The sequence below is a fragment of the Cryptotermes secundus genome, unplaced genomic scaffold (genome assembly GCF_002891405.2).
Source record: "Cryptotermes secundus unplaced genomic scaffold, Csec_1.0 scaffold318, whole genome shotgun sequence".
NCBI classification, from domain to species: Eukaryota; Metazoa; Arthropoda; class Insecta; order Blattodea; family Kalotermitidae; genus Cryptotermes; species Cryptotermes secundus.
In genome coordinates, this window is record NW_019730108.1 from 4414862 (window position 1) to 4431865 (window position 17004).

Consider the following 17004-nt stretch of genomic DNA (forward strand, 5'->3'; position numbering starts at 1 on the left):
GGCCGGCGCGTAAGTCCGACATCCTCACCGCTATATATGACCCGATTCTCTATGAAATGTGGGAGCCCTGACGTCTCACAACCCTATATGGACCTCCATGGCCTGTCACAGGGGTAGCTTTACCTTTTTCAAGTAGCAGAATGATGTGGTGTTCAGATCTGAAGAACAGACGCGACAGTAGGGCACCTGCAAACCACCTCTGCTAGTTCACTTCGATGAAAGGAAACGACAGATGCAACGAATGTACATTGCCTTTTAACGGCTGTTAGCAAATTGTATCTATCGTGGACACTCTAACTCCATGGAACATATTTGTCATGGAAGCTAATAAAATTCCGACTGGTCAAGAAAGTCCGTGCCTTTTATTGAATGTGAAACGTCATTATCGCGTTAAAACAGCCCGAAAGTGGAAGGTATCCTAAGCCACTTACATCCAGCTCATCCTCACGCCCTAACTCCACAGACAGATAAACTGTCTTCTTCTTGTACTTTAATATTCTATCGTGTCTAGTATTTTAAAAATAGAAGTCATAAATCTTAATGAGAGATAAAATATATTTATATCATATCTAACTTTTCCTTCAAAGAACTAATTTTAACATTTTCGTAAAGCTAGTTTGAGCTTCATGAAAACAAGGGTGAAAATAAACCATGTGCAAATCATGATGTTTGTCTGTCAGTTTTTAATGTACATCCACATTCCTCTTAATGCTCTTCTTGATAAGATACTAGTTGCTCATTCAGTCATGGCATATGCCTTGTGGAACTCGTACGTTCATTACTGGACCTGGATAGCTCAGTAGGTAAAGCAAGGGCTGTGAGCTGGACGGCTGGGATTCGATTCTCAGCAGTGGCAAAAACTTGTCTCATTTATGCAGTACTCAAGAGAGACTCTGGGACTCTTTCCCCGGGGGCAAAGCGACCGGGGCGTGAAGCCGGCCACTCACCTCAATTTAGTCTCGCGGTCAGGAATGGTGGAGCCATAGTTCCATTCCCCATACGCCTTCATAGCGTAGTTCTTGGGACAGCTTTACCTAACGTTCATCACAACGTTCACAAGATTCTGCTACTGGGTCCTATCCTAATATCAGCCAATTCCTTTCCACCATATTTAAGGCATATTTTAACATTAGCGAGAGTTCTATGAATTGTAAGTAGTATATTTCTCATGCAACACTTAATCTGAGTTTGCTCAGTGGCTGGGTTGATTAAGTAAGAGAAGAGGAGGGAAATACGCGCAATGCTTCCCCTTCCTTCCCATTTTTGCGTGTCATTCAAACAATGCAAAGTATGGAGGTAGATTTTGTCAGGACTACGTGACATTATAAAAGCATTCCATGAATAATGCAGAAAACAGAACGCAGAAATCTACTGCTTCTCTGGACGAGCGGCTGGGACATATCTTCGCTTTGCTGTCCGTGTACAAATCTGTACTGCTCTAAACGAAATCGGCTGGTGAAACAGCATCGCTCAGAAGATATATTGTTTAATTATTCCTATTTTTTCTCAGGCTCTCCAAGTGAACACAGACATATTACCTTGAAATATTCCAAGACTCTCTCCTTCCCAACTCCTGTCCGTTTTCATTATCCATTACGTTCTCATCTCACTGGACCTATTTGAGTGCTGTTAAGCAGGGATTTAAGCCAAATTTTGACATTTTCAACTTATGCTGTGTACAAAGTGTACGGTTATAATGGTAGTGTAGGGTTAAGTCAACTCCTTCTAAAGAAAATGCCAATCACTGTAGCCAAATCTTTAATCATAAATCCTTCCGTCTGTACATGTATACACAGAGAGGGTTTTAACTGTGAACAGAGACTATGCAATTATGCAATTTCGGGTTACCACAGCAACGAATGTTGCACGAAGGTTAAATTATGTACTTGGTCGCGAATGAGAGGGCAGTCTTTTGCTTGACTGTATCTTGTCTGTTCTGTGAGTACTGAAAATATTTTATGTGGACATGTGAAGTGGCATTTATTACAGAATGTGACTTATTTTGTGTACATTTTAAAGACGTGTTGTTTTCAAAACATGCAAAGCGAAGACCTCCAATCTGAAACCAAGACTTGATATGCCTGTGTAGGAAATGCCAGGGCAATATGCCTATACGACTTTCTCAATTCACATCTCCACGCATATCAATAAGACATATTTCATTATACTCAGTCCGTATATGTCTCCTGTTACTTTCAAGCGCGTCCAGCAATAGAAAATACCATCTTTTGATGTGCATATGTCTATATATGTCTGATGCTACGAGACACTTCGACACTTGAACCTACTAGCAAATAAACATGAAAGTCCACTGTCAAATGTGCCTTTGCAACAGGTCTATGTATAGCGGGGTCTAAACTTATTTCACTTTGCCCTCGAAAATGTTAAGAACTTCTTCACTGATACGGTCAACGTCACTACGTACACATGCAACGCAATTACACATGTACTCTTGCCTGACATGTTACAGAACCAGTAATTTCTTTATGAATAATAAAGATACTAGTACTATATTATTAATGTGCATGATTTACATTGCCCTTTACTATTATAACATATCTCTAAACTTTCCTGGTTTTCTAAAGGTTACCATTCTCAATTATATTTATATTCATTTAGATTAGCTTAACTTCCTCTGTAATGAGATAGACTATGACAAATAGAATTTCTGGATTAATACTGTCACTTGTATTATTGCGTTACTATAGACAGGGTATGATTTGGTGAATGCATTTAATAGACTCTTACAAACTGCATCTATAATTAGTTATAACTGTTTCACTGATTCTCGCATTATACAAATCACAGCAGCAACCGCTAAGCCTTTTCCAGACACTGTCATCACCATCCGTTCCCTAGGAATGGATTTATTACAGTCTCCCTGTAACTACAGCACATATGAAATCTTCTTTGTACAGTCTAATTCTTTCTTGCCCCTTCTTCTCAGTCATCTTCGACTGTCACCTCAGGCGACTCACTCAATTCTGTTTCTGCTGGTCTTAGATCCTCATTATATAGCCACGAGGCGGATTCGACAGAAACGCTCCCACCGTTATAGCGCAAGCGCTCTCTCTATATACGTTACTGATTACTGACTACAGCCGCTTATACCAAGACCCAAATGCTAAGAACTCGTTAAGCAATCAGACATTCAACTGATTATATGCATTAAATGCCTCTGAAAAGAAAGAGAAGAGTGAATACTTGCAAGATAGCGATTCATCGGATCAGGAATCGAAACGAGGAACTTTCAAATACGAAGCAAATATTCTAACACTCCAACGCGACGCTCAATTGCAACACATTTTTATCCCTCCAAGTTATACTCAATGGAAAAGGACAAACATCAAAGAGACTAGAACTTCTGTAGTGAACATTCAATTTATGTAAATAAAGTGAGTCCTCCGTGAACTGTACGTACAATGGATATGCCTGAGTTTATAATCGCTGCAAGGAAGAAACATTTTAACGGCTATGACGATATGCCCATAGTTCAAATTTTTCTCTTGAAATCTGGACGTGATTGCAGGTCCTATCAAGTGTCCTATGAACAGCAGTTTTTAGAAATGATTTGTATGAAAATCAGTGTTAGTCCCGAAAGGTTAATGCAGCTGTTAAGTGAGTATCATGAGTTCCTTACGTCAAGATGGGTTAGAAACCACTGAGTTCTGTTAACACTTCGTAAGTATTTATCGAACATAACAGGTATATGCTGTATTTATGAATCAAAAAGCAAAATTTATTTTCCAACTACTTTCCTTTCTAAAGGAGACGATGTATATATTTGGGGCTACCGTTCTTTCCGTGTTTCTCCCATTTCAAATTATGAACCCCGACACCAGCGCCATTATATGATGTACGAAGACAGATCTAAAAATATTCCACTTTCGTTGGGGTATTGTTTTAGAATGTAGAACAGCATTGTGGATACGTATACCTTATTAGTTTGAGGCTGGAACTTTTCACGTCGGTGAAGATTTAGATTGTGGCCGTCTGGGGCTCTGCTTAAACAAATCGATCATAACAGAAAATAGAAGAAAATGGTATAACGAAGATTTCGTAAGTAGAATTTTTGACGAAAATGACGACAGCTGATAAGAGAGAGACTACTGATCGCGAAGTCGTACAACCCGCATCCAGCGCGTTTGTACACATAATCTCAAGCAGCAACATTACGTTTTTATTCTACAGCGAGAACTAATCTGTAAAACACTGTACATGTGAGTGTATGCAGAGTGATGTATCCATTGCTTGTTATATCTATGAACATTTTAGTGACTAATACATTATTATCGAGATGAATGAGACAGCCCAGAGCCTACTGAATTTATGACCGGCAGAGGCACTGGGGCAGGTTCATCGCCGACTGCTGCTTATCCTTCCTAACAATATAATTCTCCCAACGCTGCCCCTAGGATATGCAAAAGGGCCCAAACAGTCATCACATTATCATAATCTCGGCGTCCTGTCCGAACCGAGACCGCACTACTCCGCAGTGATGCCAACTGTACATGGCTGTCACTACGCACCTCAAAAGTTCCCGTTTTTCTGTGTCACCTTGTATAAATTTTCCTGGTTTTCCTCAGTGCATCCCGGTACTTGCTAGGTGATAGTTCAGAAAAGACTACGACTGCTTCTTACCAAACGGCCAATTTACAATTCATCATTCGCGTTCTCACATTTTGAAACATTTCGATCCTTCCATCCTGAAACATTTCGAATCCTAATATTCTGAAACATCTCGCATTATGTTACGCTTACACATTTTGCAACATGCCTTTCTTATCCTGCCATTCTGAAAAATTTCGCATCCCGCCATCTTGAAATTTTTCGCATCCTGTCATCCTGAAACTTCGGCATTTTGACAAGTTATTTCACATCCTACCATCCTGCCTGTATCAGACGTTTTGCATCCTGCCATCCTGAAACAATTAGTTTACCCAAAAGAGGTTGACAAGCCACACTTTTGGAACGTCTGTAGGTTCACTTTAATCTGGTCATGAGCGCTCAGGGAAAGCAAAGACTTCGAACAACAGAAACTAATTCATGTTTCTCGTACACGTATGCACCTGCTGGCCACCTCGAGCCTGTTCTCTCATTTAAATTTGTTCGAGTTCAGATAAGACAACAATTAAAGAACAAAGTTCTTCCTAACTCGCCCATATACAGAAGACATGGCTCCATGCATGTATAACTTGCCCACGTTGAAGCTGAGTCTTTTGTTGACTTATTTAATAACGCTTTCTCTATCTACAGGTTCTTTCTATTTTGCTCATGGGGTGAGTCTGAGTCCACTTGGTACTGCGGCCAATGTTTGGCCTATTATACCATCCCCAGATGATAAATGATGATTGTGGAGCAAATGGTGGAATGCTAATTGGCAGGGGAGACCAATATTCGGGGAAAACCTGCCCCAGTAACACTTCGTCCACCACAAATTCCACATGACCTGACCTAGGCTCGAACCAGGGCCACCGCGGTGGGAAGCCGGTGACTAACAGCATGAGCTATGGCACGGCCTTCTACCTACCTATCTACGGCTCTAGAGCCCTTTGTTGGAACTTGGTCGCTTTTTTAGTTTCTTGATTTTTACACAGTCGGTAGGACTCCTTAAACGGGGGATCAGCCCGTCGCAAGGCCGCTACGTAGACAGAATAAATGCACACAAACATCTATTCCTTAAGGGGGATTCGAATCCACGATTCCAGTGTTTGGGCGGTCTAAGACAGTTCATGCCATACACCTAACGGCCCCTGTGATCGACTCATAACGCTTTCTTATCTGTGTGGAATATAAACCAGAACAAGAGACGTGTTTGATAACGCTGCTGAAATGGAAACATAGGCAACAGGGGTTCAAAGTGGAAAATGTGTTCAACACGTAGAAGCTTCGCAACGCTATCGGCATCGAGACTATGCCTGTACAGCTCATGAATGATGAATTGGAAAGGATATGGAAGCAAGCAGTAGTGGCCTAATTCAGGTACTACCCCGGAATTTTCATGGAATGACTGAGGAAAATCAAGAACGAACTCATCCAGGATAGCAAGTGCCCCGTTCGAAATTCAAACGGGGCACCTCCGAAATATAAGCCCAGTGCTTCGACGCTAGATAGAGCTGCTCTTATGTATACGTGTTAGCTATGCAATAAATGTACGATTGAATGATGAGCATTTAAGTCGCGATATTGCAGAAAAGAAGGCCCGTTCAGTAAGTTTCATTCTATGAACAATGTTCAGCCTGCCGGTAACAGCGGCAGCACTGTTCAAGGCGTACACTGTCTCCTGCCGCTCGAACACTGAGATCATGGGTTCGAATCTCAAATGGGGCATATATATCTGGGGTTTTCTTTGTTTCTGTTGTCCTGTGTAAGCAGAATCGTTGCGAGAGGCCGATCCCCTGTCCATGGAGTCCTGACAATTTGTCCATAAACATGTTTATGGAAGAGGGCGATGAGAGGCCTTGGAACGTACTGGTCTGTCGAGCTATGAAATGAGTTTCAGCCTTGTTTAAATGTAGGCTTATGCATGGATCTAGTATAGCAGTTTGAAATGGAAACACGTGAAGCCTCACAATCGGTTACGTAAAATATGTACCAACAATGTCAAACACGTGTCTAAAGGACTTGAAACCATCCTAAGAGAATCGGAAAATGGGAGACTTGTCAGATTTTGAAAGAAGATAGATCATTGGTGCTCGTTTAGCTGGAGCATCTCGATAGAAACTGCCACACTATTGGGTGTAGAGAGCCGCAGTTTGTAAGGTTATGTCGGCATCCACGAATCATGGGAAGACAACATCAGAGAAGGGGAAGCGTGGGCGAAAATCAACACTGACAGAAAGAGATCGTCATACACTGAGAAGGATTTTTTCGATAAAAATCGCATTATTACTGCAGCACAGGTGACAGCAGAATTGAATATTCACCTCGAGGACCCTATTTCCACAAAAACTGTCGGACTGAGCTTCACAAATCCAACATCCACGGTAGGGCTGCAATTGCTGAACCTCTGGTTATTGAAAGTAATGCTCAGATGCGTAAACGGTTGTGTCACGACCATAAAACATGGACAAGAGATAACAGGAAACTCGGGCGTGATATGGTCAGATGAGTCGTCCTTCACGCTGCTTCCTACGTCAGGGAGAGTTTACGTTTGGAGAATACACAAGGAAACATACACTCCGCAACGCCTGGTTTCAACAGTGAACCATGGGTAGGTTCTGTGATGGTTTGGGTATCAATATCGTGGTACAGTAGTCTGTTGATCCCATTATTACTCTTCATGGCCGAATTACTGCTAGAGACCAGGTGAACAGGTTGGGTAATCAAGTGGTTCCCATGATCCAGACATTATTTCCGAACAACGATGCAGTTTCCCAAGACGACAGTGCCCCCAGTCACACAGCTAGAACTGTTCTGTCATACACAGAGATATTGGGTTTTCGGACTTTATCCATCGTCCCAGTTTTTAAGATAACTAAGAAGAACACGACGTTTCGGAAACTGGATCTGTTTTCCCTCACCTGAGGACGGAAACAGATCCAGTTTCCGAAACGTCGTGTTTTTCTTAGTTATCTTAAAAACCGGGACGATGGATAAAATCCGAAAACCCAGTATCTCTGTGTGTTATACACCATCCGTCAGAATCCTATAGTAACTGTTCTCTCATAGTTTGAAAAACATGAAGATGATGTTCAACATCTTCCCTGGCCAGCACAATCACCACATTTGAACATCACTGAACAACTCTGGTCACTTTTCGAGACTAGAGTGGGGAACAGATTTCCACCTCTAACATCTCTGAAGCAAAATTCTTCAAGAATGGTATTGTTACGTGTAGGGTAATACGCGCGACAAAAATGACGGGTTCTAGTTCAGATGATTTGGTTTGTTAGCACTTCGGTTATAATCTCTCTTAATCACATTTAAATACAGCGCTATCGCTGTTACCAAGATTTACAGTTCACCGTTACACACGCACTAGGATTCTCTGCTTCCACTAGTCGTCTCGTAGCAACGGATCTCAACACAGAAATAATCACTTCAAATCACTATTAAGTCTTCTTGTCTTTTACGAAACTTCCGTGGTAATACGCGCGACAAAAATGACGGGTTCTAGTTCAGATGATTTGGTTTGTTAGCACTTCGGTTATAATCTCTCTTAATCACATTTAAATACAGCGCTATCGCTGTTACCAAGATTTACAGTTCACCGTTACACACGCACTAGGATTCTCTGCTTCCACTAGTCGTCTCGTAGCAACGGATCTCAACACAGAAATAATCACTTCAAATCACTATTAAGTCTTCTTGTCTTTTACGAAACTTCCGTGGCTATCTTCCTCTGAGAACTCAGAACTCAATCGCAATGCCGTTTGTTTTTAAGATAACTCTTTTGCACGGAGCCCATGGAAAACACAGTCTCCCATTGTTGTGGATGCATGTTTACCGCTGCGTTGCCTGGCAACACACTTCCTATATCTCCGTGTTTCGCTCGGCGCGGACAGCATAGAAAACATATTTTCCCTTCTATTGTTGCCTGTATTTGTGTTTACAAGCTACTGCCTGGCAACGCGTTGATCAAATCCGTTACAGTATAAAATTACGCCACAGAGTGTTCAAAATATGTACGAGTCCATTCCAAGGACTGCGGCCTTATTGAAGGCAAAATGTGGTCCAACACCAAGTTAATAAAGAAGTGTGTACAGTATCTGTAGTGTTTTCGTTATTTTGTCCAACCTCTGTAAGTAGCTATTGAGAGAAGATCGTGAAGTTTAATTCTGAGATTAAGAGGTTTGTCAACTGAAAAGAAAAATTCAGAAACTCCGGTCCAATGGGAGATATTTCTGCTACAAAGTGCATATCCGGAAGTGTTCTGCACTCAAGTATGATGGCGCTTAAGGATGTATAGAGACTAGGTCATCATTGACCAATATCAATATGCTGATTGACTGTACCTCAGAGGTCCCAAAACACGGATTTAAAATTCCAGTTTCATAATTCTCTGGCAGAGGAAAACTGAAGCTCAACATCGTAATACCAAAGCCCGCCACTGGACACGACCCTGAGTTGTTTCATTCAACGCCAACTTTCCCAGCCTGCTTCCACCTCAGTGTAATTCTCCTACCTCTTCGAGGTCTTCCAAGCTCTCGTTTTCTAGGAGGTTTTCGAAACAAAATTATGTATGCCTTTTGTCTCCTCCATCAGTTCCCAGTGAACTGTACCCTTCCAGCACAATGAACTCACTAGAGAGAGATTAAAGTATATACAAAGTACAAACGGTCTCTACAATTTCTGAAATTTATTGTAGAAAATTCGGATTAGATCACACACCAGAGCTTTCATATATTAATTTATGTGCGTCGAAAGTCGGAATGAAAGCTTGCCTCTGTAAAAAGCGAAGTAAGTCGTGTAAAAGGTAAAGACAAGAAGGTAAATGTCATTCCTGTAACAGGCCGTGAAAGCCAATAGGGTTGTGAGATGTTGAGGTTCCCACATTTTACAGACAATTTGCTCAAAGATGGCGGTAACGTTGTGAGCCTTATGCGTCCGCAGCCCCTTACCCCCCAAAAAGATTCCTGGTACTCATTTCTGTTAGAGGCTGAGTCGATCCCAGGATAATAGTGCGGCTGGAAGGATTAGGCCAACTGAAAAGAATCCAATGATCTCATCGGGATTCGAACCCGTGACCTTCCGGTTTGTAGCATAGCCCCTCAACCAATTACGCTACCGCGTGCCGCGAGGTATGTCCTGTAGTTTAACGAGAGGCGAGAGAGCATGGAACGGAGTTTAGACTGGATGCAACTTCTAAACGAACAACTTACGAATTTTAAAAACCGTTCCGTGAGACAAAAGGAATTTTCTCGTTGAAGCAGAGTGTCCGAATGGAACTGGAACATGAACTTTGTGTGTACAGAGTTCGCAGTACAGCACAAGTGCTAAAGTAAGCTACGGCAGTTGCAGCATAATCTTGTCTGATTGCTTTACAACAAATTCTCAAAATTTCTGAAATCATTCTTGCTCATCGTATTTGTATAGAAAATAAAGATTTGTGTGTGTGTGTCTGTATATATATATTTCTTGTGTAAACGTAACATGCTTATGGTCAATCTAAACTTACATTATACATAACTGCTTACAATGCAACAGGCTACATTAGATTCATGCTGTGGATATAATGGGCCTCAGAATACAATTTTCTAGAAAATCTTGATAACCTATACAAATTAATAAAGTTGTTGCAGACGTGTCTTAATAACATAAAACTTCAGTCATCAAATAGGGCCTATATAACGTACCAATCCACAAAATCCAAATACGGAACGTCCTACAGTTTTCCCAATATATTTTGTAGACTTGAATAAAATATGAAAATGCGATGTACGTACGAGTATACGAGTATTTAATTTATTTCCTTTTACTGACGTACTGGTTCCTCGAAGGAACGAAAACAACGATGTCACATGATTTCACCGTAGCAGCACCGTAAAATGGGTCACATGAAGCGACGCGAACAACACAATACAATATGATACGGGAATTACTGACGAGACCGCTTTCAACGGCTGGTCATAACGAGGAATTTTAATNGTTGGGTCAAGAATTTTCTCTTCTCCACGTAGTTCTTTCCCCGGGGGTAAAGCGGCATGGTCGTGAAGCTGACCGATCACCTCCAACTAGTGCGGAAGTCAAAATGTGGACCTGTATGTCCGCTCCCCCATACGCCTTCATGGCGTAGTGCTTAATTAGTTAAGCACAGGGGCAACTTTACGTATATACAAAACTTTCTTTAATAGCCCCATTTTCGAAGATGGTAGTCTTACAACCGAAACATGTGGGGCATATAATAGCATTTGAGCAGTAAAATCAAGTAAATCAGATGTCCTTAAATGCTAATTTCATACTGTACTTCAGTGCCTATCAAGGCAATTTTGAATATAGGCCTACATATCTTTCTAAATGTGGTATCAATATACGTGTAGTTCGTCGAATCAATGCACTCTGTGCCATCCACAGGCTTTGCATACACCCAGCACTGAATGAATTCATTTAAAATGCAACTATATTAACAAAACATTTCCTTACAAAATGTGGTTCAATGTGTATAAAACGTGCATTGCAGTACTTACCTCAGGGCCCAGCTGATATCGCGCCTCATGTTTTGATTTCCTTCTTCTAGTATTAGTTTTCTTCTTGTTTCTTCTGTTTTCTCGGTGAAGTCCTTGACCAAGGCCCACAGTGGAAGGAACGAGGGGGGGTACAAGAAGTAGGAGGTGGAATCCAGTGACTTTGCGGGACCAGAAAGAGCAGACAGTTCTATGATGCGTACACACCAGTTTAATTGTTCCGCTCAGCCCTGACGACGTTGGAAACCGCGTCGCGACGCAACAAGTGGTCAGGCGGGGACAGTCACAAGCACGAACTTCACCACATGTCATTCAAATAATACTGGCTAATCATGCCTCACAGTTTTATAATTCTTCCCTCTTCACCTGATAGCACAGCACGATTATGTGTAGTAACAATGAACAAAAAGCCTGATGTAATTGGCCTTATAAAATACACTCCAGGATCCCATCTTCAGCACATCACAAAAAACACAAGGAAATCGAATCCATTATTGTAACCACGTAGGCTAATGATCTTTCTTCATCACAGTTGCCTTGGTCAGACACTGTTTATCGTCTCGAGAGCGAAAGAAATGATATTAAAGCTAAACTCTCAGTGAAAGAACGCATAATTCATTCCACATGTTGAATGGGGCATCAGTTACAAAATGCACACCTCCATTTACATTACACTTGTTTCCTATCGCATGAAGACTACGTCGCTAATAAGAGTACAGATAATACTGAAAATTTATTTAAGGAAATGTTATAATATTCGGCACTCTGAATATTATCAGAATACGTAGGTGTGTACGAATTATTAAACACTTTGAAACTCACACGAAAAATGCTAGACACACATGGTTCTACAGTCCATGCCAAATACAATCGTCAATGGCTAAGCCCGCCAAATCACACGTGGCTGAAAACATCCGCTACCTCGCAAATAATTCGTTGCTTATGTACAGCTAATTTAAACCAAGCATTTAATTAATAAAATCTGTCAATACACTAATATACACCGAAAACGTGCTGTTAGTTTTGAGGAAGTAGATTTTAGGCAATATACATTATACAAATTATTAAAAAATGGGTTTATAAAAATTTCCAAACGCAAGAGTCAAAATTCACTCCCGATACGGTGGAAATTAATTGTGCCAGGCTGGCCGGCAGACCGGGTTCAGTCGCCGCCACCATCTTGCCCTCCTCGTTTTTGGCCACTTTGACCTTCCAACTTTACCGCGCTCGCTTGCTTTTCACACACACACGCAAGTAGTTACCGTAGGTGACTGAGAGACTGCTTGTCCAATTGCTGACTACAGCAGTTCATGCGCACGCGCCCAGAGACATCTGTGAGCCGGGGCGTGCATCAACCAACCGCCGCCTGGCGCCGAAGTGATGTCACGCTGGACAATACGTATTCTGGCTGATTCTTCCACTAATAGTGTGCAGTACCTACATGCCAATACGCAACAGCAATTTCTCGACTTTTATTTAGCTGCTTTAGTTCAGCGATATTTTCTGAGTAATGTAAGAGATTAAAAATGCACGGTCACTACTTACGTAAGAAACAGTCTGCGAAAATTATAATTTCTCCCAAATGAAAAGAAATGATGCATATTATTCCTGTTTTGCACCTTCGTCGAAGCTAAGAAGAAGAAGAACACTTACTCTGATTGTAGAACAACGAAAAGATGTACTCTAACAGTTCCACATTTCTCTCGCTCTCTCTGTTCCTTTGCTTACTTTTCCATTTGTCTTTCTCTTTCGTCCTTCTCCCCCCTTTCTTTGCTTCTCTTTCACTTTCCCTCTCCCACCCACTCTTTCTATCCTTTTTCTCTTTACATCTGCCTCTTTCTTTGTTTTCTTTCTTTGCTTTCTGGATGTGGATATACTGTTGAATCACGCCAATCACTAAATCATATTCAGTTTCCCAGTCACTCTGTCAGTAAAGTGTGTTGTTGGTGACTGCTTGTTAAGCACTGGCAACACATAAATACTGTGTCTTTAACGTCGCAATATTTTATTTTCTCTCTCTCAAAAATCCTTGTAAAACATTAACCTGTACAAACTATAAGCGCTGATCGCTGACCAAAAATTGCTCAGTCATCGATCTGTTGTCGAAAGGGTTGAATGATTTGATAAGGGAGTACACAGTTACTTGTTTCGTGTAAATGTAAATTGATTCTCTTGATGTGTAGGTGTATGTTACAAGAAGCAACGCAGAGTTCATGGTCGCGCTAACATAACATGGGTGAACATTGACTCTGACAGGACTGTTTGAATATACCACAGTCCTGCTGCTCAGACTAAACATATATTAATACCAAATATCTGTGTCATCTTACGTAACGAATTGAAGCATACTCGTATATTGTAGCGCGTAGACCCGTTAATAAGTAACAACAGTGAAACAAACATGTTCCCACGGCAAAGAGACAACGCAAAACAATAAAGGAACTGTTTGAAACTGTTTTCTATGCGGTCCGTGCCAAGGTGTTACTACTGAGACAAATTTAGAATTTAGTTGTATTTGTGGGATATTCACCGGACAGTAACGAAGTGTTGAAGAATTTCCATTGTGAAGGTCCGTTACCGGGAAACGACTAGTGAAATCAGACTGAGAAGACTTACCGTGTGCTGTAGTGATTTCTAGAGTGCGGAAATTAGCGATAGTGTTATAGTTACGTGTAGTTATGAACTGTGTGAATAAGTGGTCAATAAATCCAATTACCAATCCAAACCTCATCTAATAGTCACTAAATCACATGACAATAAACATTGCAGAGCGAATAATAGTTCCCTTGGGGGGAACATTTGCATCAGCCTTACTGAAATGATATTGACTAATTGATTGAATGATTGATTCTTAGGTTATTAACAACGCTGCTTTAACTGAGTATTAAAGTCGAAGGAAATGGAAAGATACCCGTGCATTTTAAGCAAGTAGCTCATTATTCTGCAATATGGCGGTACTCGTGTGTTTCTATATATTAACTACTAACAACTCTCTTCACTTATGAGGTGATTCACAATAAATTTACTCGTACATTTTCCTCGTGTATTACTGGGTAGGTCTACATACTTTGCTTCAAGGTTAAATTTCGAAGTTTTCAAATTGAAAATACCAAATGTCAGGACTCACGTTTAAGCAGGTTCTCCTGGGTTTATGTCTAACTATAAGTTACTATATTAAGATTTTATTAAGCATTCCTCATTAGGGAACTAATAGTCACTGGCCAAGAAATTCTCCGCCTTTTGTGGAACCTGAAGAGAATGTCATTGGACACAGTGCTCGGTTGAATGAACCCAGTCCACGTCCTCACATCCTACTTCCTTAAGACCCATTTTAATATAATAGCCCATCCACATCTAGATCTAACATACGGTCTTCTTCCATTTAGAGTTCTGGCTAAAATTCTGTATGCATTTTTCGTGATAGTTGTGTTGGTGATAATGGCACAGGATGTTCTAAATACGAGTAAAATCGAACTTAAATTTATTGAGACAAATTCACATAAAACATAAATACGTGTAGGCCAAAATTTTGTAATATATCACTCACAACTTCATGAAAATATGGAGCTACGTTCTTTTCAAACAAATTCATTAAATTCTTCGTCAGGACTCCTTGATCAATATTCGTGTTCCTGGTTCCTTCTCTTCTCAACTTTTACTTGAACAATATTCCGTTTTGTATGAATGGAGAACCTTGACACAGGAACTTGGATGTACATGTCAGTCGTCAACCAATGAATCTTCAGTAACCGCCGACAAACATTACATCATGGCTCGTTGCCGCTACTACATGCCTAATAGCCACGTCACGACGTAACAGCATATGAATTAATAAAGATCTCACTCACTCAACGCCCGGCAGGTAGCGCACCTCTGAAGGAGCCCCAAGCTTGTGATTGTTCGGAAGCCTAGTTCACAGCCCAACAAAGCGCAGTACACTGGTGGTAAAATTTAGAATTATCAAGCGTGGCGTAATTTCTGCTTCCTACGTCTAGGCACTTCCACGGCGAGTACAAAATGGCTTCTCGTTGGTGGAGAACGGTGTCCCAAAAAGATTACTGGGATGCCAAATTGGGCGTGTAATTCGCTGTGGTGTCAGTTTGTGTCTTACAATTCGTCTAAGGAAAGCAATTTTCCATGTAAATAGATTGAAAATTATGCACATCTATGTTTCAGTTTTCATACTAGACGGACTGTACCTATTTCCCAGTTGCGTTCTTCAGAATGTCAGATTTCTACCGCCATTTCAGGCCAGCTCAGCGCTTTGCTAGGTTCTGGTATAGGGCGATTTTTATAAATTAGGAAAGTTAATATTGTGGCATGTAGACCCGTTGCTAGCCAACGACCGCGAAATAAGCAGTTATACCACAACCGTTGTTAGGTAATGGCTGCAACAGATGGACGCGACAATAAAAGAACTGTTGGAAGCGGTGTTTTCTATGCGTTCCGCGCCGAGGCTACATAACGAAGAGCAGCTGCGATTACGAGAGAGTCTTGAGATAGCAGTGAGAAGAGCAGGAGGTTGATGTGAGGTGGCCGCCAGCCTGGGAGTTAGTTGCAGCAATGAGTAGTTTGTGAGACAGTCGCCAGCCAGTAAGAACGTGAGCACGGAATCAGAGGATCTGTCACCAGGCAACGACTGTCGTACACAGAGCAGACTGAGAAGATTTGCTATGTGCTGCAGTGAACTGCAGAGTGTGTGAATCAGTGATAACGCTATAGTTACTTGTAGTTACGATCTATAAGTGTTCAATGAATCTAATCACCTATCTAAGCCCGGCTACAGTCACTCATACACGTGAAAATATCGACATGTATTAAAGGGCTAAGGTTAATTTGGTGAAATACTCTTATTGCCGTAAGTGAAATACAGCTGCCTTGCGACCAGCTGATCACCCGCCCAAGGAGTCCTACCGTATGTGTAAGATCTAGAAAAATCGAAGTGAACGGAGAAGTTCATTTAGGTAGGCCTAGGCCCACTGGGGCTGTAGCGCCAAGGAAAAAAAATACAGCTGTGTCTGAAGGGTTGGCTAGTGCACCTGTTTGCGAACGGCGGTAGCTTCGAATCTCGACCGAGACACGGGTTATCCTGATTAAAAATTTTTAGGGTTTTTTCTCAGTCACTTCGAACAAATGCTGGGATTTATATTAGTTGAGTCATATCTGACTTCTTCCCTTTCCTTCCAAGTCATTATTTACAGTCCTTCCCCCCCATCCGACGCCAAGTATTTGAAGACATTTATAGCGTCGTAAAACGAACCCCGAGAAGCAGCTATGTTTTGCTGTGTTACTACATCACTGAAGGAAACCCGATATTGCCAAACAGTAAAGAAACAAATAAATTATAAGTCCTCAATGACGAACATTCAGTGGGAAAAGAAGTAGGTACATGAGAGTACCGGAACTTCGTGTATTTCAAACAGCGGCAAGCATTCAACACAACTGTGACTTACAGCAACAATTGTACCTTTATAAAAGTTAAACCCATTGAGGAGAGAACTTATTGCTCTTATTTTCCTTCAAATATTTAATCTATGTGGCAAGGCAGGCACAAAATACGAGTAAAAATTAAAAGTTCCTACTGCAATAAATTCGCCCTATTTATTCCGTTAGAAAAGGCTGAAATCCTAGACATCCAGTGATTTAGGTTGCCTCTTTCTAATGGACTCCGCGTTTCCCACCCCCTCATATGAGGATAGAATCAGATCCAATTTTCGAAATATTGTGTTCCTTAGTGTTCTTTGGTTTACCGGACGAGGGTTAAAGTCCAGAATCCCTGTAATCCTGAATGTCATGCCGCGCTATAGCTCAGGCAGTTAGTCGCTGGGTTCCCACCGCCGCGGCTGAGGTTCGAACCCGGGTCAGGTCATCATGTGGG

At 41.3% G+C, this 17004-nt stretch overlaps 1 protein-coding gene across 2 annotated transcripts in view; it reads right to left on the reverse strand.

Annotated features, from left to right (window-relative positions):
- The window catches only part of LOC111866065 (thrombospondin type-1 domain-containing protein 4), a 645883-nt gene extending 633502 nt beyond the window's left edge, over nt 1-12381 (reverse strand). Inside the window, exon 1 of one of the 2 annotated variants that reach the window (XM_033752085.1) lies at nt 11130-12381. In XM_033752085.1, the coding sequence (XP_033607976.1) occupies nt 11130-11438 (309 nt within the window). In that variant the 5' untranslated portion in view covers nt 11439-12381. The remainder of the gene's footprint in view (nt 1-11129) is intronic. The other variant, XM_023854611.2, reaches the window with a different exon arrangement.
- Nucleotides 12382-17004: the final 4623 nt, after the last annotated feature.